The 26,437-nt window shown below is 37.9% G+C and overlaps 1 protein-coding gene across 2 annotated transcripts in view; it reads left to right on the top strand.

Annotated features, from left to right (window-relative positions):
- The window catches only part of RUG1 (Regulator of chromosome condensation (RCC1) family protein), a 52,414-nt gene that overhangs the window by 7,736 nt on the left and 18,241 nt on the right, over positions 1-26,437 (top strand). The window contains exons 2-13 of one of the 2 annotated variants that reach the window (XM_088944493.1): positions 1,009-1,085; positions 11,047-11,125; positions 16,315-16,374; positions 17,089-17,184; positions 17,323-17,416; positions 19,110-19,152; positions 19,293-19,338; positions 19,436-19,482; positions 19,593-19,695; positions 19,976-20,030; positions 20,164-20,230; positions 20,361-20,397. In XM_088944493.1, coding sequence (XP_088800619.1) covers positions 1,009-1,085; positions 11,047-11,125; positions 16,315-16,374; positions 17,089-17,184; positions 17,323-17,416; positions 19,110-19,152; positions 19,293-19,338; positions 19,436-19,482; positions 19,593-19,695; positions 19,976-20,030; positions 20,164-20,230; positions 20,361-20,397 — 804 coding nt within the window. Of the gene's footprint in view, positions 1-1,008; positions 1,086-11,046; positions 11,126-16,314; positions 16,375-17,082; positions 17,185-17,322; positions 17,417-19,109; positions 19,153-19,292; positions 19,339-19,435; positions 19,483-19,592; positions 19,696-19,975; positions 20,031-20,163; positions 20,231-20,360; positions 20,398-26,437 lie in introns of both variants that reach the window. The other variant, XM_088944492.1, reaches the window with a different exon arrangement.

The raw sequence follows: 26,437 nt of genomic DNA, 5'->3' as shown, positions 1-26,437 counted from the left end.
TTTATGTCCCATGTTACTAATTTTATAAATGTTGGATTGAGGTTGATCCAGAAAACCAATCAAGGTGGGTGGCAAGAAAAGACCTTTGTTATGTAATAGAAGAAACAATTGCAAACATTTCTTGAATACTGACCCGTTTCCCACTGAACATGAATGATTCTAATACAATAGTAGGTTCAAACACACAATGTATAGGAACCACCAAGTCATGAAAGTGGTTTGACTATTGAATTAACTATGTATACCAACATCTATTGGGTTTCACAGTTTCATACAGAATTTTTTCTGTATTTTTGGTTAGTAACTGATAAGAGTTTAATTAAAAAAGGATGAGAGGTATGGTACAAGCAAAAAAAAAAGGCTTTTTCCTATCTCAAATAACAGATAAAAGACCCTTTTGGATGCTCATCCCAATGTCAAACTTGGTCTATTCCCATAAAATGATAAACTATTCCGAGGAATATGATTCCCAGTACTTTTTTATGGTGTTGATCCCCAATACAAGTCCTGCCTATTTACACTTTCTTTGGTAAATGAATCAGCTAGGGGGTTGGCAGACCTTATTACCCAAGTGAGTGAGGTATTGTAAGCAAAGATCTTTATTCCTTTATTTGATGATGATGGTGCAAAAAACCCAATTCTATACAAAGCTTTAATGCTGTGGTACTTCCAATTGTTTGAAACCATTCATATCAGTGATATGTTTTGCATGAGATGACCCAAGGATCATGGTTTGTTTACTTGTATGGATAGAGCAAAGTGATGTTAGTGTATCATTCATATGCAGATTGCTTGTATTGCTGATCTAATATCCAGAATTGGATTATTGATGATATTTTGTCTGATGTTCTATGTCTAAACTTGCTTACATCCATTTTGTTTTATGTCAAACTGTCAGTTATCTCAATGTGATTATTTATGAATCTCATGTTTGGCTTATACTACGAAATTATACTTTTTACTATCCTACAAATAGAATTCATTAATTATCTTATATTTTTTTAACAGAATCTGGGTGTGTTTTTGCTACTGGTCTCAATGACTTTGGACAACTAGGCATATCAATTGAGAAAAGATACACACAAGTATGTAATATGCTAATCCTGAGCATTGTAGCTGTTATTTGGAGCATTATTTGTTGCATTGATTTGTTCTGTGCTGAATATTTAGTCCATTTGTTGCTTCAGTACCCCTTTTTTCATCTATTAGTTTTGTGCCTCTGTACGCACTTAACTGTTTTGGTTGAAGTTTATTATAGAATATACACTATATTGGATATTGTGGCATGTGAGATCAATAAAAGGTGATCCAGGGCAACTATTAGGTCCATCTATCTTGCATATTGGAAAAGAGAAGACTGCATACTCGGATTATATGTTTTTCTTTTTGGTTGTTTTGAACAGTAACTTTAAAATTTTATTAACTGAGTAATAACAATGTGTGCATATAAGCATTGCATAGAGAGGTGCATGTTGCACAATCTTACATAAAAAAATAAAAAAGCAAATTACAATTGAGCCCAGTACATTTACCCCCTATGAATCCCTTGTTTGGCTAAAGCATCAACCAATCTGTTTGCTGACCTTTGCACCCATTGTATCCTAACAATCATGTTGCTAGTTAATCATTTGGACCTTTTGATTTCGTCCCTATAAACCCATACCACAGTCTCTGGCTTCTGTAATCATCCCACCAACTTGGGATTCCCTTCAATAAGCAGGTTTACAATATTCATATCCCTTACTGTGAAGTTCAGCAAGGATTTCAGACTTTGTAGAATCTTCCACCCCAGCTGGTCCAGAATAAAAAGCAAAAATAGAGTCATCCTTATTGTTGAGAACTCCTCCAACACCAGATGGCCCTGGATGTCACTGCATCCCTTGTGCATTTCACATGATTCTTCCCCTCTTCTTAGGCCAAAAGAAGACCGTCAACTCAAAAATCTGTTCACCTCCAATGGCATATTTCACCTGCACCCAAATAAAGAAAAGAGCTATTCCTAATTGAGCTCTTGATCAACATCCATCTCCACTTGGCCCATTTTAGAGTGAGACAGCTTTGTAGGTCTCTAGGTTCCATAGGACATTGTTAAATCTTCATCTTCTTATGTTGTTGATATGATTGATTTTCAGGGGCCCAATTCATGTCTTAACCATCACAAGTGATAACTCGATAACTCGGGTTACATCTTTGTGGAGATTTCGTATATAGATGCTTAGACCCCATTATTCATATCCTAATAAGATAGTTTGTTATAACTCTATATGACGACATGATTCCCTAGCAATAACTAGAGTGACTGGTTATTATTTATTAGACTTTTCTAGAATAACAACCTTCTTGAGAAAAATTGCACATGGAGGAAATATAATTTAATTATCTTATTCTGCCAAAGAGTCAAAGGTTGAAAGGTACTTGTCACCATCTTCAATAGAGCTCATCATGTTCTACCTAAATTCCATAGCTTGCAGCGCTCCTTATCCTCTTGGTACTGCTCCCAGTTCCTGATGCTAGTGGTATAAGTTTTATGGTGTTTTCTTTTGCCTAACTCTTAGGGGCTGTTTGATAACAGATGAAGTTGTGACTTATTGCTTTTGTCTTTTAGTGGATAAAATGGTCAAAGAATAAAATATTCAAGGCTATAATTATCTATATGACTTTCAGCTTTATCAATTAAGAAAACTACAGCCTCCTTAAAAACTTATTCACTAAAAGACAAAGCAATACACTTTTCAGTTCAGCCACTTCATCTGTTATCAAATGGCCCCTAATAGGTGTTTTCTTATTTTTAATCAAATTATTAATTTAAAATAATTTATTTATTTTCGAACAACTTGTATATTTATTTTATGATAGGAATGTGCAATATTTATGCATTGAAAATACACACATGATTTCTGTAACTTTTATGAAGTTATTTCTTTCAATTTTTAACCTAAAATTACTAATAAAATTGAAAAGAAATAAGAACAGTCCAGGAGCTTCAAATGAGCCAAACCAAATAATAAAGTCTACTAAGGGGATAAAACATGTAATGGAGTTAAATACACAGGGGATCCCTCAAGAATTTTTGTCATTGTGGCCATCATTTTTGGCAGTGCATGAAGGAAAAATATGTCAACAGAGAAATAGAATGATGTACTTGATACTAGGTGGTAGTGTGTATACATTGGTTCTATCATTCTTGAATGGGTTTTGGTCCTTCCATATTTGAAGGAGTGGACAATGATGTACAAATACTTGTTTGGGAGTTTGGTCGTTGTATTTGTATTTTTTTGTATTTTGGTCCTCCTTCAACTTCTCATGCTTTTTTTATGTATTCCATTGTATGTTTCTATGAGTCTTTTGCATTTACGTAAAACAAGAAGGCAAAACACAAAAAGGGAAAGAATTGAACCATTTTTTGATGAAAACAAAACAAAAAAAATGTAATGAGCTATTACCTGACACCCTTGGATTGATGGAATGCTCCCAAATGTTAATAGAGCGGTATGCAGGGAAAATCAAGTAAGGGTGCAGTTTCTATCCCTTCTTCAAGACCTAAGATTATTTATCTCTATGGGTTTTGATGGGCTTCTCCTGAAGAAGGCTCTCAAATTGTGATAGGATCTATGAGAGATAAACCTAGGGCCTTGGAGGCTTTTTTTCTGATCAATAACTGAAAACTTTCATTAAATAAGATTAGGGAAGTACAAAGAAAGGGAGAGGTAAACTCTCTTAACTATCCCCAAGCATAAGAACAAATTTACAGCATAGCCCAGATGCATGATTTGTTCCCACCCCTTGTTTTGCCAATGCATCAGCAAAGCTATTAGCATCTCTTTTACCCAATTCAGAATAATTTCCACTCGTACTAGCCACTTAGACTTTCTTTTCTCATTAATGTAGTCCCACCACACCAACCTCTCTTCCTTTTGAAGCCAACTTATAACCAGCTTTGAATCTCCTTCAATTATCAACTAAGAGATTTTTTTTTTATCAGCAAAGTGAGAATTTTATTCAATTAAGAGAAACAAATACAGGATTACAGCAGCTAGAAGCAGACATTGCACCAGAAATAGTTACATTACATTAAAGCCCAAAAAAGCTGTTGCCTTTGAACTCCCTGTTTAGCTAGAGAATCAGCCATTCCATTTGCAGTTTTCCTGATCCATGTGAATGAGGCATTAAGTTCCCTTGCCATGCTTACTATCTCCCTTAATGGATGTCTATAGATCCAAGGAACATTATCATTTGAATTGGTCCAAGATATCACTATTTTTGAGTCCCCTTCTGTCTCCAAGTTCTTAAGATAAGCTTGCTTGGCAACTTTTAACCCTTGTAGCAGAGCTAATAGTTCAGCTTTTAAATAATCACCTTCCCCTAAAGGTCCTGAGTACATAGCCAATACTTTGCTCGATGAATCTCTGATCACACCCCCAATTCCTGCCATCCCTGGGTTTCCTATTGAGCTCCCATCAAAGTTCAGATTAATCTTGTTTGGACCTAGGGCTTCCAATCCATCACCTTTCTTTCTTTCTTACTTTCTTCTCAGCAGTGTGTGCCACTTCATTCTACGTTCTTAATATATCAGTAATTGAGAATATTTGAAAGAGCTGGAGTGATTTTACCCAGTGTCTTACTTTTATCTTTAGGGTAAAATACAAAAACCTCCCCTGAAGTTTTTGACAATCATAAAAAACTCCCCTATAGTTTCATTTTAACAAATACCTCCCCTGAACTTTTGAGAAACTCAACAAAAACCTCCCTTCCATCACTGTCACAGACGGAAAGCATTAGATTGATGCACCAGTTTTTTCCAAATACCCATTCTATCCTTTTATAAATTATTTTACATACAAAATTACTGAAATAATTCCATTTTAACTCAACAAAAAAACATATTTCAGTAATTTTGTATGTAAAATTACTGAAATGATCGTTAAAAGAGGTTTTTGTTGAGTTAAATGGGGTTATTTCAGTAACTTTTGAATGTAAAATAATTTATAAAAGGGTAGAATGGGTATTTGGAAAAAAAATGGTGCATCAATCTAACGTTTTCCGTCTGGGACAGTGATGGTAGGGAGGTTTTTGTTGAGTTTCTCAAAATTTCAGGGTAGGTATTTGTTAAAATGAAACTATAGGGGAGGTTTTTATGATTGTCAGAAACATTAGGGGAGGTTTTTGTATTTTACCCTTATCTTTATGGCCTCCACTAGATCTTCTTTTGACCTATACTTCTCATTGAATGTTCTTGCATTCCTTTCCTTCCGTATTATCAACTTAGAGATGTTCAATTCCTTGGCTCTTTGAATTCCTTCCATAAGGGCTCAAATTTTTGCCCTCAAGGAATCTTCGACACCTATTGGACCCGAAGATAAAGTAATTATTCTGCCTTTCCCATTCCTGAAAACTCCAATTCTTGAAGGACCCATATTTCCTTCACTACTCCCATCAAAATTCAGCTTAATGAAACCACTGAAAGGGGAAACCAAGATGGATTTATGACAGCTTTCAAAGGTTCAGAATCAGCCACTTCTTTCCAATTCCTCCTCAAGTCTGCAGCAGAAACACCCTCAAATAATTTTAGGGTTTTTACCCAATGAACCATGTTTGCCGAACTGAGCCTGTCAAGTGAGCAAAGAAGAAGAAGAGGAAGAGAAGAGGAGAAAGGAAGAAATGTTCGAATGGATACTGTTCATCAGCCGGCCCTGTTCACTTATATAATAACAGTACATAAAGTTATATAAAAGGACCAGGATGCCCCTGATTAGTGATGGGACACCCAGTCAAATAAGACACTAAATAAAAATAGGCCTAGTAACTAAGGCCCATTAACTAAAGACTTAATACCCAACCCAGACAAGAGGATAACAAAATATCAGCCGAACCAACATTCCCCCTCAAGCTAAGCATGGATGTTAATCATGTTTAGCTTGCCAAGTAAGTCCAAGAATTTCACTGTGGTTAGCCCTTTAGTTAAGACATCTACAATGTGCATCTCTGAGGGAGTGTAAGGAATGCAGAGTTCTCCTAAGACTATTCTTTCTCTAACAAAGTGACGGTCTATCTCAATATGTTTTGTTCTATCATGCTGCACTGGGTTATTTGCAATGTTGATGGCAGCCTTGTTGTCGTAGTACAACTTGAGAGGACACTCAATCTTCACTCCCAGTTCACCAAGAAGAATCTTAAGCCACAACAGTTCCGCAACACCATGAGCCATAGCCGATATTCAGCCTCTGCGCTAGACCTGGCAACCACATTCTGTTGTTTTCTTCTCCATGTAACTAAATTTCCTCCAACAAAGGTGCAGTATCCTAAAGTCGACTTTCTGTCACCCACAGAACCAACCCAATCTGCATCAGTATATCCTTCAACTTCAATTTTATTGTTTTTTTCTGAACAAAATCCCTTTCCCAGGGCAAGACTTCAAATATCTGAGAATCCTTTCAACAACTTTCATGTGAGGAATTTTTGGATTGTGCATGAACTGACTGACAACATGAACAACATAAGCAATGTTAGGACGAGTGAGGGATAGGTAAATTAACTTCCCCACTAGCTTTTGGTATCTTTCATTATCAAGGTAGTCCTCTCCTACCGACTCCTGTAGACCATGGTTTGGTTCTATTGGAGTATCTGCTGGCTTGCACCCCAACATGCCTGTCTCTTGTAGAAGGTCAAGGATGTATTTCCGTTGACATATATAGATGCCCTCTTTGGATCTAGCAACTTCAATCCCTAGAAAGTATCTCAGTTGACCCAGGTCTTTGATTTCAAATTCAGCAGCTAGGACCTCCTTCAGCCCTTTAATCTCTTCCTTATCATCCCCAGTAATTACCATATCATCTACATAGACGATAAGAGCTGTAAGTTTCCCATTTCTCTTCCTTATGGGGTATGATCTGCCCCGCTTTGAGTATAACCACCTTTCTTCATGGCTCCACATAGCTTCTCAAACCAAGCTCGAGGGGATTGTTTAAGGCCATATAGTGCTTTTCTCAGTCTACACACTTTCCTACCAAATTCATAACCTGGTGGAGGATCCATGAATACCTCCTCATGTAGATCACCATTTAAAAAGGCATTCTTCACATCTAACTGATGAAACTCCCACGAGAAATTTGCAGCTAATGATGGTAGAACTCTGATAGTGTTGAGTTTTGCTACCAGAGCAAATGTTTCTTTGTAGTCAATTCCTTCCTTTTGAGTAAATCCCTTTGCTATGAGTCTAGCCTTGTATCTTTCAATGGACCCATCCTCCCTATGCTTCACAATGAACACCCACTTGCATCCAACAGTGCCTTTCCCTTCTGGTAGATCTACTAATTCCCAAGTCCCTGCTTTCATTAAGGCCTTCATTTCTTCATTGATAGCCTCTTTCCACTTTGGGTCAGACACTGCCTCTGAGTACCTAATAGGAACATGCACAGAAGAGAGAGTAGACACAAAAGAACAACAACGAGGGGACAAATGTGAGTAAGACACAAAATCAGCAATGGGGTGTCTGATAGTACAAGAATGGGTAGACTTACGAAGGGCAATCGGAAGATCCAAGTCAGAGGAATTGATTGGATTACCTTGAGTTACTGAGACAAGTTGATCCGAGTCCAATTGGTTGCTGTCATGAGTTGGAAGACACTTCTTCCTTCTATTGTAGGTGATTTTGATATATTTTTGTTGCCTGTTGGAGTCTTTAGTAACATTTGCAACATCACTAGCAGTAGCTGGGCCAATGGGAGCCTCACTAGATTCACCTAGGATACTACAACTAGGAGGATCAAGAAGAGATGATGGAAGATCCAAGGCAGAGAGGGGCACAAAGAAGGAGGGAATAGAAGGATCAACAGGAGGGTCCTCTTCCATCCCACTAGTCTCCCCCTGAAGAGGATCCGGGGAAGAGGGAAAGTAGGATTGAGATTCAAAGAACACCACATCTTTTGTGACATATTTTTTCTTGGTGACTGGATCGTAACACTTGTATCCCTTTTGAGTAGGAGAGTACCCCAAGAAAATTCCCTTCGTAGCTCGAGGATCCAATTTGGTCTTCTTTGGATCCTTGACATGTATGAAACATACACACCCAAAGACCCTCGGTGGAAGAGAAAAAACAGGAAGGTGAAGGCAAAGAACAAAAAATGGAGTCTTCATCCCCAAGACCTTAGATGGCATTCGGTTTATCAGATATGATGCAGTAAGGATTGCTTGAGACCAATAGGCTTTTGGAACATTGTGCTGAAATAGTAAAGCTCGTGCAGTTTCCAATAAGTGTCTATTCTTGCGCTCAGCAACCCCATTCTGTTGGGGGGTACTAGCACAAGATGATTGATGGATCATTCCTGCATCCTCCATAAACAAGTTTAAGGACCTTTCGAAATATTCAACAGCATTATCTGACCTGAATTGCTTGATTTTCTTGCCAAATCGTGTTTCAATCATTTTGCAAAATGCCATGGTTACCCGCGACACTTCATCTCGTGTCTTTAATAAGTAGATTCATGTGCATCGAGAATAGTGATCAATAAAACTGATAAAGTATCAATAGCCATCAATAGAAACAATGGGAGAAGGCCCCAAACATCAGAGTGGACTAAGTCAAAAGGTGCTTGAATTTCATTACTAGAAGTTGAATACACAGTTCTACACTGTTTTGATAATTGACAGACTTCACATACTAACTTTTGACTTGAAACACCTTGGAACAATTCCGGAAACAACATTTCCAATGACGAAAATTGTAAATGACCTAACCTAGCATGCCACAGGTGTAGCTTAGTTAATGACTCCACATTAGATTGACCACTAGTAGTAGATGTTTGTAGGGTTGAACTAATGTCTGCGTCAAGGTAGTAGAGGCCTCCACGCTCATGACCTTTCCCAATCGTTCTCTTCATCAAACTGTCCTGAAAAACACAATGAGTAGGAAAAAAGGTTATGCTACAGTTCAAGTTCTTGGTAAGTTTTGAAACGGATAAAAGGTTTGAAGAGAGATTGGGAACATGCAAGACAGATTTGAGTGAGAGGTCCTTGCTTAGGTCAACCGCTCCTTTCTCAGATATGGTAGAGAGGGAACCATCAGCAGCCTTCATCTTGTCTTGGCCAGATGTTAAATGATAGGAAGAAAATAAAGAAGATATGTTAGTCATGTGGTCAATTGCACCGGAATTAATAATCCAGGAGGCTGGATCAATGGAACTAGTTGCACTAAAGGCGGAGACAATACCTGATCTGGCAAGGGAGGTGGAAGCAAGGGAATTTGTCCTTAGGCGGGCCAGTGCCCGGCTAAGTATTTCTACCACATCAGCTGTGAAATCCATAGACCCATGTCCTTGGGAACTAGTAGCAAAGTATGTTGCAACACTCATATCTCGGCAGCAATATCTTGATTCAGTCTATAGATTCGGGCATTATTTTTTTTCTGCCGATAGGTCTTAGACACCTTTTCCCATATCTTGGCAGTTGTGGAGAAGTGTTGAACGGTTCTAGCTACCCTTGGAGTCATTGAAGCAAGTAGCTAGGACATGACTGTAGCATTCTCTCTTCTCCAAATAGCATATTCAGCACTCCCTATTTTGGGTTCTTTCTTCTGCCCATCCAAGTAGCTGGTAAGATCCCGGGATGTGATAAAGAGCATGGCTGAAACAGACCATTCCCTAAAGTTGTATTCGTCTAGCAACACATTTGTTATCTGTAGGCTGTGCAGATTTGGGTTTTCCAGATTAGGTGACCTCTCACTAGCCCTAACATCTCTAGAAGACACTTCCCCGGATATGGAAGACATCTTCTCCGACTTGCAAGAGTACCAAAAACTGTCACACAAGTTATATGAAACCACTTCAGACTTACGGAGCTTGCAGCACTGTAAACTCAGACTGGAGGGTCTGTATCAGGACCGAAATACCAAGTTCCACTCTGCTGTACTGCTCTAACTACTGCTGTTGTAAGCTGCCACCAAACTGCTGAAGCACCGAACTGAAACCCTTATGCTGTGTTTAGCCACTGTTTCCGCAGCCTGGACCAGGATGCCCCTGATTAGTGATGGGACACCCAGTCAAATAAGACACTAAATAAAAATATGCCCAGTAACTAAGGTCCATTAACTAAAGACTTAATATCTAACCCAGACAAGAGGATAACAAAATATCAGCCGAACCAACAAACCATTTTAATGGTGATGGCTTCAATTAAGCTTCCCTATGTCCCTCTTTTTCTGCGAATGTTCTTCGGTTCCTCTCTTCTCATATTGCCCAACAAATTGTTGCTCTTGTACACCTCCATAAAACTCTTCCCCTCTTCCTCTTCCAACAAACAAAGGTAGGGCTAAACAATCTTTGTACATTTGGTGGGGGGTTATACCTACACCCAAAAAAGGAAAAAAAACCATTTCCAAATTGCTAAAACGAAGGGACATGAGATTAATAAGTGAAGGGAAGACTTACGATCAATTTTACAAAAGGGACACAAATGAGGAGATAAAACAAAGCGTCAATTAGGTCTTTTCCTTTGGAGCAGGTCACAATTGTTAATCCTAACCAGAAACACTTCCCAGCAAAAACCACAACACTAGGCGGGATTGGTTTACTCCAAACCTCATTAGCTGGAAAAGGTATGCCCAGGCTATCATTAGGCCGAATTTTAGAGACAGAAGGAAGGAAAAACAAGTGAATGAACCCGAGAAGGAGAGAGTCCAAATTCGACAATCAATCCTGGAGGGGTCCAGGAAAACCTTTTCAAGATTTGAAGAGCTTGATCTTTGATTGACAGGTTGAAACCCTACTTTATTTGGCTTTTCCCATATTTTAAGCTCCTCTTAGATTTTGTTCTTACTCTATGAGATATATTTGTCATGTGGTAGAAATGTTGGAACTATTTAGAAATCCTGGAAGTTATTAGATTTAGTATCCTCTCTTAGGGAAAGGAAAGTATTGAGAATATCCTAAGCCATGATTGAAAAGAAAATAGTTCATGTTTCTTTTCTTTTTTTTGGAATTTATGTAAGGGCTACTTGTAAACTTTGGGGTTTATTTTCATATACATTTGCTGAACTTTTCTAGATGTTTTCAGGAGCCTCTCGAAGTCACTGGATTTAATAAGGAAATTGTATACATATCAGCCGGTTATCATCATTCTTCTGCTATCACAGGCATGGATTATAGGACTTTAATTGATTCTATTCTCAGTTATTCTAATTGGATGCATTTCCTTTCTATTTTTTTCCTTATTTGGCAGGAGATAATTTTATACTGTAATTTTGGCTGTTTGGTTTTCAATCTATCCATGAAATATTTTTTTTTCTTTTTTTAGAGAAAATCTATCCTTAAAATCTTGATGGTATCCTTGTGTTGTTTCATGGAAAATAGTTTGGATACATTCTGTGGTTCACCTACCTAGCTTTTCATCTTGATCTATCAATGGCTTAATTCGTTCATTCATGTGAATTATTCACATATTTTGCTACTCAAGTCAAATATGCTACAGAGACATTATAGGCAATCTTGTAAACAGTCAGGTATTGCATCCAACATATTTTTGTGAGATGTTTCTGAAAGGAAAGTATTTGTTCCAGTCAGTGTATTGAAAGAAAGTGTGCTAATGTAGAAAAATATGTTTAGATATGACAACCTCATGAAGCATAAGAATCATATGACAAATTTGGCCTTAAAATGCATATTTTGCATTTGGCATGTACAAGGTACAGTAGAGTTGTTACCCAGGCATGGCTGGCATAGGTGGAGTAATCAGAAAAGGAGAAGGAAACATCACTACAATGTACTCAGGATCTATAGGGATTGGGGACTCAGTCAAGGCTGAAACTTGGGCAAACCTTTGTGAAATAAGAAGGGCTAGATCAATGGGCATCACAAACTTGATAGCTGAAGGGAATTGAGAATCGTAATTGGTGGTTATGTGGAACCCAACAGATCTCTTTGAAGTATAGACATTTTTTTGAACAATAACAGAAACAGAATTCATTAATAATCAAAGAAATAAGTACAAACAAGAGAAATGGAGAGATAAACTCTCTTATCTCTCCCTAAAAAGTAAGTAGTATTACAACCATGCCCAAAACAATCGGCTCCTTCCCACCCCTTGTTTTGCCAAAGAATTAGCATCTCTTTTAATCCGCTTTAGAGTGATATACATGTCTTGCATCAGCTGCTTGATTCTTCTCTTCTCATTGATGAACCCCCACCAATCCACTTCCTCTTCCTTTTGCAACCATCTAATGACTAGTTTTGAGTCTTCCTTGATTGATAACTTCCGAATATACAACTCTTTTGCTATTTGAATACCCTCCAAGACAGCCAATCTTTCAGCTCTCAAATATTCACCTACCCCAATATTTATTGGAATTGGAAGTATAGACATGCTGTTTGAGAAATAAAGTATTTGATTGAGCACTTGATAAGTAACTGTAACTTGGGTGCCACAATGTGCAAATGGACTGGAAAACAAGGGACCATGAGGGATACAATGCTCCGGAGTCAAGTAATGTAATGCATCAGAATTTCATTGTTGTTTCTTGGAAGTTATCCAATGGCAACAACCTCCTTGGGGTGTAAGACTCTAGAAATTTGATAACATTAATAAATTGTCAGTTATTCATCAATATATATATATATATATATATATAGGTGTCCCCTCAACACCGTTCGAGGTTGTATTTGTTTTTTTTTCTTTTTTTATAAATTTTCGTTCTACTTAAAAAAAAGAACAGGTAGAGTTGTTGGTACATGAACATGACAACAAGGATGATCAGGTCTGAAGGGTTGGAAAAGCAAATCTGGGATAGGTGCTATTTATTTCAACTGGTTTTCTTCGTTCCAAATATGAACTGTTTGCTGAAATAGGGCTGTCGAATGAGAGAAGAAGAGGAAGAAGAAGAAGAAGATATGAGATGGGCGGCAGAATTAATCCTCAGCCAGCCCTAATCTACTATATATAAGGACATTAATAATGTTACATGAATAGACAAGAATGCCCCTGATTAGTGATGGGACTCCTAGTAAAAAATAAACACTAAATAAGATTAGGCCCAGTAACTATGGCCCAATAACTAATGACTTAAGACCCAACAAAGATAAACATACAAATTAAGACAGCCGAACCAACACTCCCCCTCAAGCTAAGCATGGATGTCAATCATGTTTAGCTTGCCAAGTAAGTCCACGAATTTCACTGTAGCTAGCCCTTTAGTCAGAACATCTGCAATCTGCATCTCGAAGGGAGTATAAGGAATGCAGAGTTCTCCTGAGACAATTCTTTCTCTAACAAAGTGATGGTCTATCTCAATATGTTTCGTTCTATCATGTTGCACTGGGTTATTTGCAATGTTGATGGCAGCCTTGTTGTCACAGTACAACTTGAGAGGACACTCAATCTTTATTCCAAGTTCACCAAGCAGGATCTTAAGCCATAAAAGTTCAGCAACACCATGAGCCATGGCTCGGTATTCGGCCTCTGCACTAGATCTAGCAACCACATTCTGTTTTTTACTCCTCCATGTAACTAAATTTCCTCCAACAAAGGTGTAGTACCTAGAAGTAGACTTCCTGTCCCCAACAGAACCAGCCCAATCTGCATCAGTATATCCTTCAACTTCAATTTTACTGTTTTTCCTGAACAGAATCTCTTTCCTCGGGCAAGACTTCAAATATTTGAGGATCCTTTCCACAGCTTTCATGTGAGGAATTTTAGGAGTGCATGAACTGACTGACAACATGTACAACATAAGCAATGTCAGGGCGAGTGTGGGACAGGTAAATCAACTTCCCCACCAGCTTCTGGTATCTTTCCTTATCAAAGTAGTAAACATGATGTAAGTCTGGCATTTCATCCCTTCCCAGAATTTGGGACCTTATGCTCTCATATATAGGATCTAAGCCAGCCAGAAACTTAAATGCTCTACCCTCTTCAATTTGTTTGTCATGCTTTTCCTTGTCTCCGGCACTCTCCCAATCAATAATAAGGTGGTGATCTAACTCTTCCCATAGTCCTTCTAGTGTAGCAAAATATGTTGCAACACTCATATCTCCTTGCCTCAAGGCAGCAATGTCTTGATTCAGTCTGTAAATTCTGGCATTATTCTTTTTCTGCCCATAGGTTTTGGAAACTTTTTCCCATATCTTGGCAGCCGTGGAGAAATGTTGAACAGTCCTAGCTACTCTTGGAGTCATTGAGGCAAGTAGCCAGGGCATAACTATAGCATTCTCCTTGCGCCAAGCTGCATATTCAGCACTCCCCACTTTTGGTTCCTTCTTCTGCCCATCCAAGTAACTAGTGAGTTCCCGGGATGTGATGAAAAGTAAGGCTGAGACAGACCATTCCCTGAAGTTGTACTCATCCAACAACACACTTGTGATCTGTAGACTATGCAGATTTGGATTCTCCAGATTAGGAGACCTCCCACAAGCCTTAACATCTCTAGAAGACACATCCCCGGATATGGAAGACATCTTCACTTACTCGTAAATGTCAAAATTGTAAACGCAATATATAGTGAATTGTTTCACACTTACGGAACTTGCTGCACTGTAAACTCAGTCCTGAGAACCCGACACAGAGCTAAAACACCGAGTACTACACTGCACACTGTGCCCTAATTACTGCTGTCACAGATTATACTCTGTTGTGCTACCTTCTTCTGTGTTCTAATCACTGCTGCTGCAGCCTGCAACTTGCTGTGTTGGCTTCTACTGTGTGCTAAGCACTGCTATCGCAGGATATAACCTCACCCACGAACAGTTCTAGGACTGCTGAGATTAGTCCTTCCGCCTAGATCTGTTCTACACAGATCTATCTTAGCCGAATGGCTACAGTCTGCTGTACTGCATCTAATAGGGCATCAGCCTCTGGGTCTACCTCCCCTTGGGCCCTACAACCAAGGGAAACCCTAGATGTAGGTCTAGCTGTGTTCTATGACCAACCCTAGGGTTTCTTTGCAGCAACCAAAAAAAGAAAGATGAGAGAGTTAACTGCGAGTAGAAGAAGAGGCGGCTGCTGTAACCAGTCGAAAGATTAGTGCTCTAATACCATGTTTGCTGAAATAGGACTGTCGAATGAGAGAAGAAGAGGAAGAAGAAGAAAGAAGATATGAGATGGGCGGCATAATTAATACTCAGCCAGCCCTAATCTACTATATATAAGGACATTACATAATGTTACATGAATAGACAAGAATGCCTCTGATTAGTGATGGGACACCTAGTAAAAAATAAACACTAAATAAGATTAGGCCCAGTAACTAAGGCCCAATAACTAATGACTTCAGACCCAACAAAGATAAACATACAAATTAAGACAGCCTAACCAACATGAACCTTTCTCCAATTCCTTGTATAACTTTTCCTGGAATAACAGTTTGACAGCATCTTGGTGGAGCATAAAAAAAAAACCTTTGTATGTCTCTTTTCAGTTAATACATTTTTTTATAGTAAATAGTTTACTTCACCCTTTTTTACTAGACAGTGTCCGGTTGAGCAGAGGAAACATGGAAAACTTAGGATAATGAAGCTTTCTAGCTGTATATTGATTAGAGTAATAAAGAAGGAGCAAACCAAGTATAACAGCAAAGTAATGTCTTGCCAGGACTTGTGATACGATTCTAAAGAGGAAAATAATTTAGTCCAAAATCAAATATGAAGTTTAACTAATAAAATATAAAGACATGCTGTCCATCTCCTATATAAGCCCCATTAGAAAAACTTAAGTACAGGTTAAAACCATTTGGAGACATGTAAAACTTCCACTGACCTTTAGACAACATGATATCTGGCATGGAGTGCTACTTTCTACTGGCATGTGATATGTTATGATGCCGCTTTTTCCTTAATGAAATCAGAAAGATCATAGACTCTATCAGTTGCTGATTTAGATGGATTCCTAGAGAGCTTAACTGTAGTGCTGACAGCTTGGCTAAATCTGGGGCGGAAAGGGATTTTTTGTATAGCAGGAATACATTACCATTGCAAATTCCGGGAGTTTCCTTTTGTTACTTTTTGTCTTCTTTGAGTGTACATTCCCCCTCTCTTTTTTTCAATGAAAGTTACATTTTCTCAGATAAAAAATGATATGTTATAATGAGAATTAAATTGAACACCTTTTTAATCTCTGATTTGTTCAGCTAGAATTTTGCAAGCATGTTTTGTTAATAAATGTGTTGGTTATTTGTAAGTGCTAATTGCTTTTAGTATGTATTGCAAACAATAAGGATTAATAGTTAAATATCTGTTTTGGTCATGTATGCACTTTTTATTAAATTTATATATGCATCTCTTATTTTCTTATTTTCTCAAGTTTCTTTCTCAAACAAAATTATTCATATTTTTGCAGTGGACGGGGAACTTTACATGTGGGGAAATAATTCCAGTGGGCAGCTTGGCCTTGGGAGAAGTAGTAACTAAACCATTTCCTCCTTTTTGATGTTGTAGTGTACACTGTTTTTTTCTATGAATTTTCTAAAGTAAACCATGTATCTTTTTCAATTTTTGAAATTCAAGTTATAGACCAAAATCATTCCATTTCAGCACTTAATCGAAGTTGAGAAATATTGTCATAATATTATTTCCTTTTGTTTCCTTCATCCAGAACTTTCACTTGCTGGTCAAGTGTTATTATATTTTTATTCTCCCTCCCCCTCATCTCCCTCTATTTCAGTTGGCACTTGTTCTCCATGAATTCTCTTGTAATACTCTTTGCTTGTTCTGCTTTCCGTAAACTCTCTGTTTTGTCATTTATAGCAAAACAATTAATTAAATGGAAATTTTTGCCAACCGTGTTATTCTAAAATGCCAATAAACTTCTGTTGCTATTTCTCTCTGTTTCGTTTGCCCCCTTTTTATTTTAGGTATTTGAGTAGCTGACCCCATATAGTTGGGACAAGACTTGGATGATGGTGATAATTGTTTTAGGTATTAGATAATATGAAATTAAACAATGGATGTGACATTAAACAGAATGGAATGAGGAAACAAGATTAATGTAGCCAACCCCATATAGTTGGGGTAAGGCTTAGATGATGACGATTGTCATGATATGAAATTAAAATGTACTATACAGAAACTAACTACAAAATTGATCATTGTTTTTACTAATCTGAAGGAGCAGCAAAGATAGTTTCTTCACCAAGTATAATTGAGTGCTTGGGTGGAATGCGGATTAAAATGATAGCTTTGGGTTCAGAGCATTCAATTGCTGTCACAGGTAGCTAGATCGGTGCACTTATAACCCTAGTTTACTGATTTTACTTGGTGGTTGTGGCATTCTATTTTTCTTGTTGACAATGTCTGGGTTCTAAGAAATGGTCCTATTTGTTTTTTTTTGTTTCTTTGTATCATGTAGATGATGGTGAGGCCTTAACCTGGGGAGAAGGTGGATCTGGAAGACTTGGTCATGGACATCAATCGAGTATTTTAGGTTTTTTAAGAAGTCCAAGGTAACTTCTTAGGGTTTCATGATCACAAGGATTCTGCATCACTGTTAACATGTTATTTGTAGCAAATTTGTCATGATGAAAATAATACACTTTGCCTTTTTTTCCTGATATTATCATATTTTTAATATCATTCCATGCTTACCTTCTTTTCCTTCTATTTTTATCAATAACAGAAAATTTATTGTTTGTCATAAGTGGGAAAATACAGAAGAAAGGCACCCAAAACAGAAGATGCCTCAACAAAAGATACAAACCCATGGACGAGAGCCCAATAATTTAAATATGTTATTATTAATTATAATGAAATACTTAATTATTTATTATATTAAATAATCATAATTATTTACTTATTATTAATTACTTATTTGTTAGTAATAATTATTTATATTCTATAAAATAAATTAATAATTCTATAATGATTTGTGTTTAATATTTTCTATTACTTATTAAATAATTAATAATTAATTTAATTAAAATATTATATTAATATTTTATTAAATAACTAATAATTTATTAACAGGTCGTGGGTCTATCATTTACAAGGTTTTTATGTTGAATAAGTTTCCCCCTCCTTTCTCACTTGTTTCACACCAAAATGGTGTGCTTTCACTTCCGAAGAATTGAGAACTGCAATCCCACCTTTTTCCCATCCCATCTCATAACATCCCACAAACCAAACATGGGAAGGGAAGAATATTTGAGAATATTCCTTTTTCCCTTCTCATCCCACAAACCAAACAGATCCTATAAAAGAAAAATAAAAGTCCAAATCTAGATTGCGAAGGGAAGAGGAGTTCGGTTGAATCAGTATACTTAAAAATATTAGGAAAATTGTATTCTTGGTTAGCAGTACACAAAGAGGTTACAGGAAAAGATTACAAGCCCTTTTTTGTCTTTGAAAATCTTTTTGTTCATAGTAAAGGGGTGATGGTATATTGGTATAAGGTTCAGAGATGTATTTCTGTACATTCCCAGTGTACAGCCTCATGTTGTACAGGGGCTATCTTTTTGATGTTGAAAGACATTGATGTTATAAAAACAGAACTTCTTTGGATGTACAATGGACACAATGCTGTTATCCTTCAGTGTTTAGTCCAACCTCTCCTAGAGAATATCCATGTGTAGGTTAACTTCTCCCTCTTCTTATCTATACACATCTTTTTATGTGAATGGGTAATAATTTTATCCTTTAAAATTTAACCATTCAATTGAAAACCTTCAATTAATTAATAATTACATTACCCTTTTATTTGGTGATGCAAATAAAACAGGTAAAACTGAGTAAATCTGCTAACTGCTGAAGTCTAAGAATGGATAATTAATGTTTCAATGGTATTTGTTGCTTTGATGGTTTGGATGTCTGAGCCAATGGTAGTCCTGGGTTCCCTGATTAACTTGTTATCCATCCAGTTCCAGTGTAGTTTGATTTTTAGTACGTTATTATGTACTTTATGTGAACTTTTCTTACTAATACAAAATCTCTTGAAGTCTATCAACATCATCCATATATGAAAGAACACTAAAACTCTGAAAAGACTTAGGTAGACTGGATTTTCGACTCATTACAGTTCATACACATTTGAGAGAATAAAACCATTTTTGTGCCTTATCCAAACATTTGTGCACTACTTTTGGATTCTTGGATATGCTTATTGATTGTTTTAGGGGGTTACTAACAGTCTTTCTTTTGCAGTGAATATACACCAAGGCTCATCAAGGAACTTGAGGGAATTAAGGTACTTTTATAGTTATGACCTGTTTCATTCAATTCCTTCTTGATAATAGATATTTCTCCTAGAAGTTTTACCATCCAAAATAGACCATCAGATTTGGACCATTTTTTTTCTTTTTTTGGCTCTTTTTTATGTAAATATAGGTTAAAAATGTTGCTGCTGGATTATTGCATTCAGCCTGCATTGATGGTAACTCCCTATTTCTGTCTCCTAATGTAAATTTGTGAATTGAATGTATTTGTTGTCTATATTTATGACTTACTTTTTCTTGTCTTGGAAATACCAGAGAATGGATCAGTTTTTATATTTGGTGAAAGAGCAGCTGATAAACTGGTAATTGGAGAAAATATATATTCTTTGAGATCCTGTTTGGTGGTTACATTTTGATTGCTTATTGGATCTTCTTTTCATTTGCTTTATGGATTTCTGAATGGAAAATTTAGGGCTTTGTGGACAAAAATAAAACAACATTGCCTTCCATCATCAGCAAAATTCCATCATCTGAAGAAATTGCATGTGGTGGATATCACACATGTGTTATAACAAGTATTTACTTTACCTCATCCAAAATTAGCTCTTTTATATAAGTGAATCATATGATAGGCATGTAAGAGCAACAAACTTTTACCAAGCAAATCCAAGAATTGTATGGAATTTGTTCATTTAGGATAATAGGTTGAATGGTCACAAACAAGTGAGTTTTAATAAATATTTCCTGAATTGAGTCTGTCCTTTAACATTGCAATGATCATCATTGATAGGTGAATGGAAACGCTGCCCTAAATGTAACTTTTCTTTTCTTTTCCATTTTCTTTTCTCCATACAGATGGTGGTGAACTGTACACATGGGGTTCAAATGAGAATGGTTGCCTTGGTATTGGGTATCTGCTCCCTAAATAGTCTGTCATAATAGCTATAGCTTGTAGGCTTGTATTTATGACTAGAAGTCCAAAACTCTTAGCATTTCAGTCTCTTCACCAGCTGATATATCTTATTTATTTATTTATTCCTTAGTTGCACAGAAGTTATCCACTCACCAGAAAGAGTTGAAGGTCCATTCATGAAACTTCCTGTATGCAAGGTATGCACTTCATTGGACAATTATCATTTAAACATGCAGTTGAATAGCACTATACATTTTTCTGCCGAAGTTTATGTTTCCACAAACTTCTAGAACAATTTTAAATGTTTCGAGAAATCTCCTTGTGTAGGTATCTTGTGGTTGGAAGCACACAGCTGTGATTTCTGGTACGGGAGTTGTTCTAAACATGAGAGTCAAATTAAGAACTTTTAAGTGTCTAATTGCAGCATCTTCCATTGTAATGATATTTTAGTTTCTTCTTCCCTTGGGCATATGCGGTTTTCTTTTATTTAATTTAGATATTTCTTGAATTAACAATGAAATACTTGATCCACCTCTGAGTATGTTTAAACATTTTCATGTGTGCCCATTGACACTGCCAAATATGTTACTCAAGTTAACAATAGTAACCAATGCTTTCAACCTGCCATTGACTTGGCCGATCAAACCGTTCAAACCGTCAACCAGCCAGGATTTTGGATCCGGTTCAGTTGAGACCCATTAGATGGTCAAAAGCCATTGACTTGGTCAAGAATCGTTCGACCCAGCCGGTTCAACCGTTGACCCATTCGACCCGGTGACCAGGTCGCGGGTTGCACACTCAATGCATGCAAAACTTTCGGAGGCCATAACTTTGCACTCCAATGTCCGATTGGGGTGATTTGTTTTTTATTTTGGGTAATTTTTCGATACCTATGCGTCCCAAGGAGCCATAGGCGCCTTGCCCCGCTATTTTTGCGAAAAAATCCCTTTTCTGGCCTCAAATTGCAATTTTTAATATTTTTATAAATAAAAAAATTAAAAACTGAGTTAAAAAATATAAATTAAATATAAAATAATAAATATAACATATCTAAAACATATTTATACATTATTTATTGCTAAAATATATATTTATACACATATGTATACATATATACACATATATAATGTATATAAATATATATACACATACATGCAGTGGCGTGGCACGGTCTGAACCGTTCGACCCGGCCGGTCAAACTGGTGACCCGTGACCCGGGGGCAAAAACAGTTCAGCCTCTGGGCCGGTTTTTAAAACACTGATAATAACACTTAATGTATCAATTGAACTAGGTTCCTTTGAGCCCAGTCAGTTGATATTAGGGTCACCAAATGACATCACATAAGGAAATCTTACATAGATTACTCGTTTTTTGCATATTGACATTGTTACTAGTTTAAACTAAAATTATCTTGGTAATATTTTAGTGCATGTAACTTTCATCCCTAATGTTGATGATCTTGTAGAAATAGTGGGCCGGATGGGACTATCCTTTTTATGCTTTGCCATTAGTTTACTTGAGTTAATGGGCCTTTATTCTTCTTTCTTTATATTTATTGACAGCCGCTCCATTAAGGGCACTTGTAAATGTCCTATTAGTTTTCTTATTATGATTTATAAAAGTACTTGAGGATTGGAGAGAGAATGATTAAACTCTTCTTCTTCATTTCTTCTCCTCTCTTCTTTTCTCTTTTCTCACTCTCTTGCTCTCATATTTCTTTCTCCCTTCCTGTATTTTTCTGATTAAAGGGAAGACACAAGTGCTGGCTAGTTTTCTTCTTGGTATCAGAGCATACAACTACCTTTTTTTCCTTCTTAATCCCATACATATTGTGTATGGAGATCTGAATGGATAATTGATTAAAGAAGATAATCACCTCAGTTGGTAGAGGATTTCAGGAGAAAAGCGGCGATCAGATTGGTGTCTAAGACAGTTCATGGAGTTCTTACCCAAAACCCTAGAAACAGGAGATTTATGAATTAAGGGTCCTAGAGGGGATTCCAACTTGGCGCTCAGAGCTTCAAGGGAGTATTTTTTATCCTTATAGAGATCGATTCAAGTAGAACTGTTTTTTAAAAGGCCTACAAGGAGAGGTTGGGTTTTAAAGTAGAGATCAAGCATGGCTCAGAGTCCGGACAGGCTTCAAGAGCGTCCTGTTGATCCTCTGTTGGCTGTGACCATAGTGAAGCTTGATGAAACCAATTATTTGGCTTGGTTACAGTCAGTGACAATATATTTTTATAGTAGAGGAAAGTGGGGGTATATATCTAGTAGTAAGAAGGAACCTAAGGAAGATGATCATTCTCACGGGAAGTGGATGCAAGAAAATTATACTGTTATTGGTTAGTTGGTGAATTCGATGCATCTTTATATCAGCCAACATTACTTGTGGGTAAATTCTGCAAAGGAGATTTGGGATAATGTTGTAGAGACATACTCCCAGAAATTGAATTTGGCTAAAGCATATTAGCTGAAAAATGATGTCAGTAATTTATGATAAGGGGAGAAACCATTAATAGTTTATTATTTAATGTTGAAATCTCTATGGCAAGAGATTGATTTGATGGAGGTAATTGCTTGGGAAAGTAAAATGGATGTTGAAACTTATAGTAAACTTGTGGAAAGAAACAAGGTATTTGAATTCCTTATAGGGCCTCTTGACAGTGTAGCTGGCCAGAGATAGGTGAAAGAGGAGAGAAGAGAAGAGAAGAGAAAAGAAGAGAGGAGAAAAGAGAGGGTTTGCAATGCAACAGTACTGGTGGCGCCAGTGTTTATTTAATATATATAGGGCGACAGAAAATAACAAGGGAAAAGACCCTTGTGCCCCTGAGTACAATAACAGACATAACAGAAATAAAAAACGAAATAAAAAACACTTTAATTTGGACAAACAGGTCCTAACAACTGCAACTAAGTTATTCTAACATTATTCCAACACTCCCCCTCAGGTTGGAGCATAGATGTCAATCATGCCCAACTTGTCACACAAATCTTTGTGCCGCACATGATGAAGACCTTAGGTGAAGATATCTGCAAGTTGCTCTTCCGAGTTGACATATGGTGTGCACACTTCTCCACTTTCAAGTTTCTCTCTGATAAAATGCTTTTCCACTTCAATGTGTTTCGTCCTATCCTGCAGAACTGGATTAGCAGCAATATTGATGGCTGCTTTATTATTACAGTAGAGTGAAGTCAGATTGTTTACCACAAAACCCAGTTCACCTAACAGATTTCTTATCCACATGATTTCCGCAACCCCATGAGCCATCGCTCTATACTCTGCTTCAGCACTGGATCTAGCCACCACACTTTGTTTTTTGCTTCTCCATGTGACAAGGTTTCCTCCTACAAAGGCACAATAACCACTGGTCGACTTCCGGTCATTGACTGCTCCTGCCCAATCTGCATCAGTATATACTTCCACTTTTAAGTGACCGTGTTTCTGGAACAACAAACCAGCTCCAGGAAACTTCTTGAGATATCTCAAGATCCTCTCTGCAGCCTCAAAGTGAGTTGTCATCGGGTTGTGCATGAATTGACTAAGGACACCCACTGCATAGGCAATATCAGGCCTGGTCATAGACAAATACAGAAGTCTCCCCACAAGTCTCTGGAACATCTTTACATCTTTCAAAAACTCTCCCTGACTGTCTCCCAGATGGTGATTAGGTTCAATAGGTGAATCAGATGGTTTTACCCCCAACTTGCCTGTATCTTCTAGTAGATCTAGTACATACTTCCGTTGGGAAATAAAGATGCCCTTGTGAGAGCGGGCAACTTCAATTCCAAGGAAGTATCGTAAGGGGCCTAGATCCTTTACCTCAAATTTAGTGGCTAAGAATTTTTTTAGTCTCTGGATTTCAGCCTCCCAATCTCCTGTGATCACTATGTCATCCACATACACATTAAGAGCTGCAATTTTACCTTCACCTCTTTTTACAAACAAGGTATGATCTGACTGGCATTGTTTGAACCCCATTTGTTGGACTGCTACATGGAATTTACTAAACCAAGCCCGAGGTGATTGTTTCAATCCATATAGGGACTTTTTCAACCTGCACACCTTTCGTTCACTGCCTCTGGCACTGAACCCTGGGGGTTGGGTCATGTACACCTCCTCTTCCAAGTCACCATTCAGGAAGGCATTCTTGATGTCCAATTGGTGAAGATCCCAGTCAAGACTTGCTGCCAAGGAAAGGAGAATCCGGGTGGAGTTCATCTTCGCTACAGGGGCAAAAGTCTCTGCATAGTCTACTTCATATACTTGTGTGAAGCCTCTTGCTACCAGTCTAGCCTTGTACCTTTCAACAGTTCCATCAGCTTTGTGTTTCACTGTGAACACCCACTTGCACCCCACTGGTTCCTTCCCTTCAGGAAGATCTACCAACTCCCACGTACCATTTTTATGTAAGGCATCGATTTCTTCCTTCATTGCATCTGTCCATTCAGGTTTTGACAAAGCTTCTGCCATGGTCTTAGGGATGGGAACACTATCCACAGAGGAGAGGAAGGCACGGTACGAGGGTGAAACATGCTCATAGGACACAAAGTTAGAGATAGGATGATTAGTGGTACAAGATCTAACACCCTTTCTCTTAGCAATAGGAATATTAAGATCATTGGGGACATGTGAATCAACATTTAAAGGAGCAATGGGAGCAAGTGTACCTGGCTGATGAGACGGATCTGCCTCGGGTGAATCCGATGATGTTGGTTGCATAGTGTCTAGTTCCACGGCTCTTGAACTCTGCTGGCTCATATGACGACGATGGAAAACCCGGAACGGAGGAGGATCGGGTAAAGGAGGTAGTTGAATCTGAGTCGTCACCTGTTTCTCCTCAACCCTACTCTCCCCCTGAGGAGAAACCGAGAAGAACGGTTGACTCTCAAAGAATGAGAGTAGATGACGATTTTTTCGTTCAGCCACACCATTTTGTTGGGGTGTCCTGGCACAAGAGCTTCGCTGAAGTGACCCACTCGAATTAAAGAACTTCGTGAGATCACTATGGAAATATTCATTTGCATTGTCCGATTAGAAAATATGAATTTCCGTTTGGAACTGAGTGAACACCATGCGTTGGAAATCTTTCACAATTTGTGGCACTTCATCTCGAGATCGCATAGGATAAACCCAAGTGTATCGAGAATAATCATCAATCAGCGTAACAAAATACTTATAGCCAGCCGCAGTAGGTAGAGTAACAGGGCCCCAAACATCAAAATAAACAATATGAAAGGGAAATTCAGATCTTTTATTTCTTAAAGGTAAAGAGCTTCTACAATGCTTACTCAACTGACAAGTTTGACACTGTAACTGACTCACTGACAAGGACTCAAACAACTTTGGGAACATAACTTTTAACGACTCAAAAAAAAGATGACCTAAACGACTATGCCATAAATAGGTCTGACTCTCACTCGACGAACTTGTGGACTCAGTCGCCACTAGACCAGCATTATTCTCCAACACGTAGAGACCATCCACCATGCTTCCTCTACCAATCGTCTTCCCCGAGGTCAAATCCTGAAACACACATGAAGACGGAAAAAAGGTGACTGAGCAGTTCAAAGAGTGAGTAATACTACTAATGGACAACAAATTAATAGGTAATTTCGGAACGTGCAGGACATTTGGAAGAGTAAGGCCAAGTGGGAGAGATATGGTGCCTCGGCCAGCTATGGTACAAAAAGAACCATCAGCCAGTCTTACCTTATCTCTCCTAGAGAGAAGGTTATATGTCTGGAACAAATTTGATTTACCGGTCATGTGATTTGAGGCTCCGGAGTCAATAATCCAAGGTGAATCAGTAGTATGAGATGACACATGGAAGGCTGTGGCATTACCTGATGTAGACGCAAATGAGGTAGAAGGAGTAGGCCCAGAATCCACCTGGCGGAGAGTCCTACCATACAATTCCAAATGTTCATGGAAGGAATTGATAATATCTTCCATAGGGTCAGAACCGGGATGTCTCTCCTGAGTTACGGAAGGACTAGTCTCTGTCGATGCCAGATTAGCTGAGTTATACCTTCTTTGATTCTGTTGGCCTGGTTTCTTGCCCTGATCCGGTGTTGACTTCTTGCCCAAATTCTGTGCCCATTTAGGTTTTCCATGGAGATCCTAGCATGTATCTTTAGTGTGTCGTGTCTTCTGGCAGTGAGTGCACCAAAGCTTGCTTTTATCTTCTGTTTTTTTCTGAGTGTCACCCCTTTTAAAACCACCTCCAACATTTGTATCTGAATTTCCCCGGACTGCTAGGGCAACTGACTCCCCTTCTACACCATTCGTCACACTTCTTCTGCTTTCTTCTGACTGCACCAAGGCATACACCTCCTGAACTGATGGCAAGTCTTTACTACCCAAGATCTGTACCCTGATGGACTCATATGACTGATTCAGCCC

The sequence above is a fragment of the Nelumbo lutea genome, chromosome 5 (genome assembly GCF_056320005.1).
Source record: "Nelumbo lutea isolate HS-2025 chromosome 5, American lotus-T2T, whole genome shotgun sequence".
Taxonomy (NCBI): domain Eukaryota; kingdom Viridiplantae; phylum Streptophyta; class Magnoliopsida; order Proteales; family Nelumbonaceae; genus Nelumbo; species Nelumbo lutea.
The sequence above is the reverse complement of the archived record's forward strand: the minus strand, read 5'-3'. Positions and strand labels throughout refer to the sequence as shown.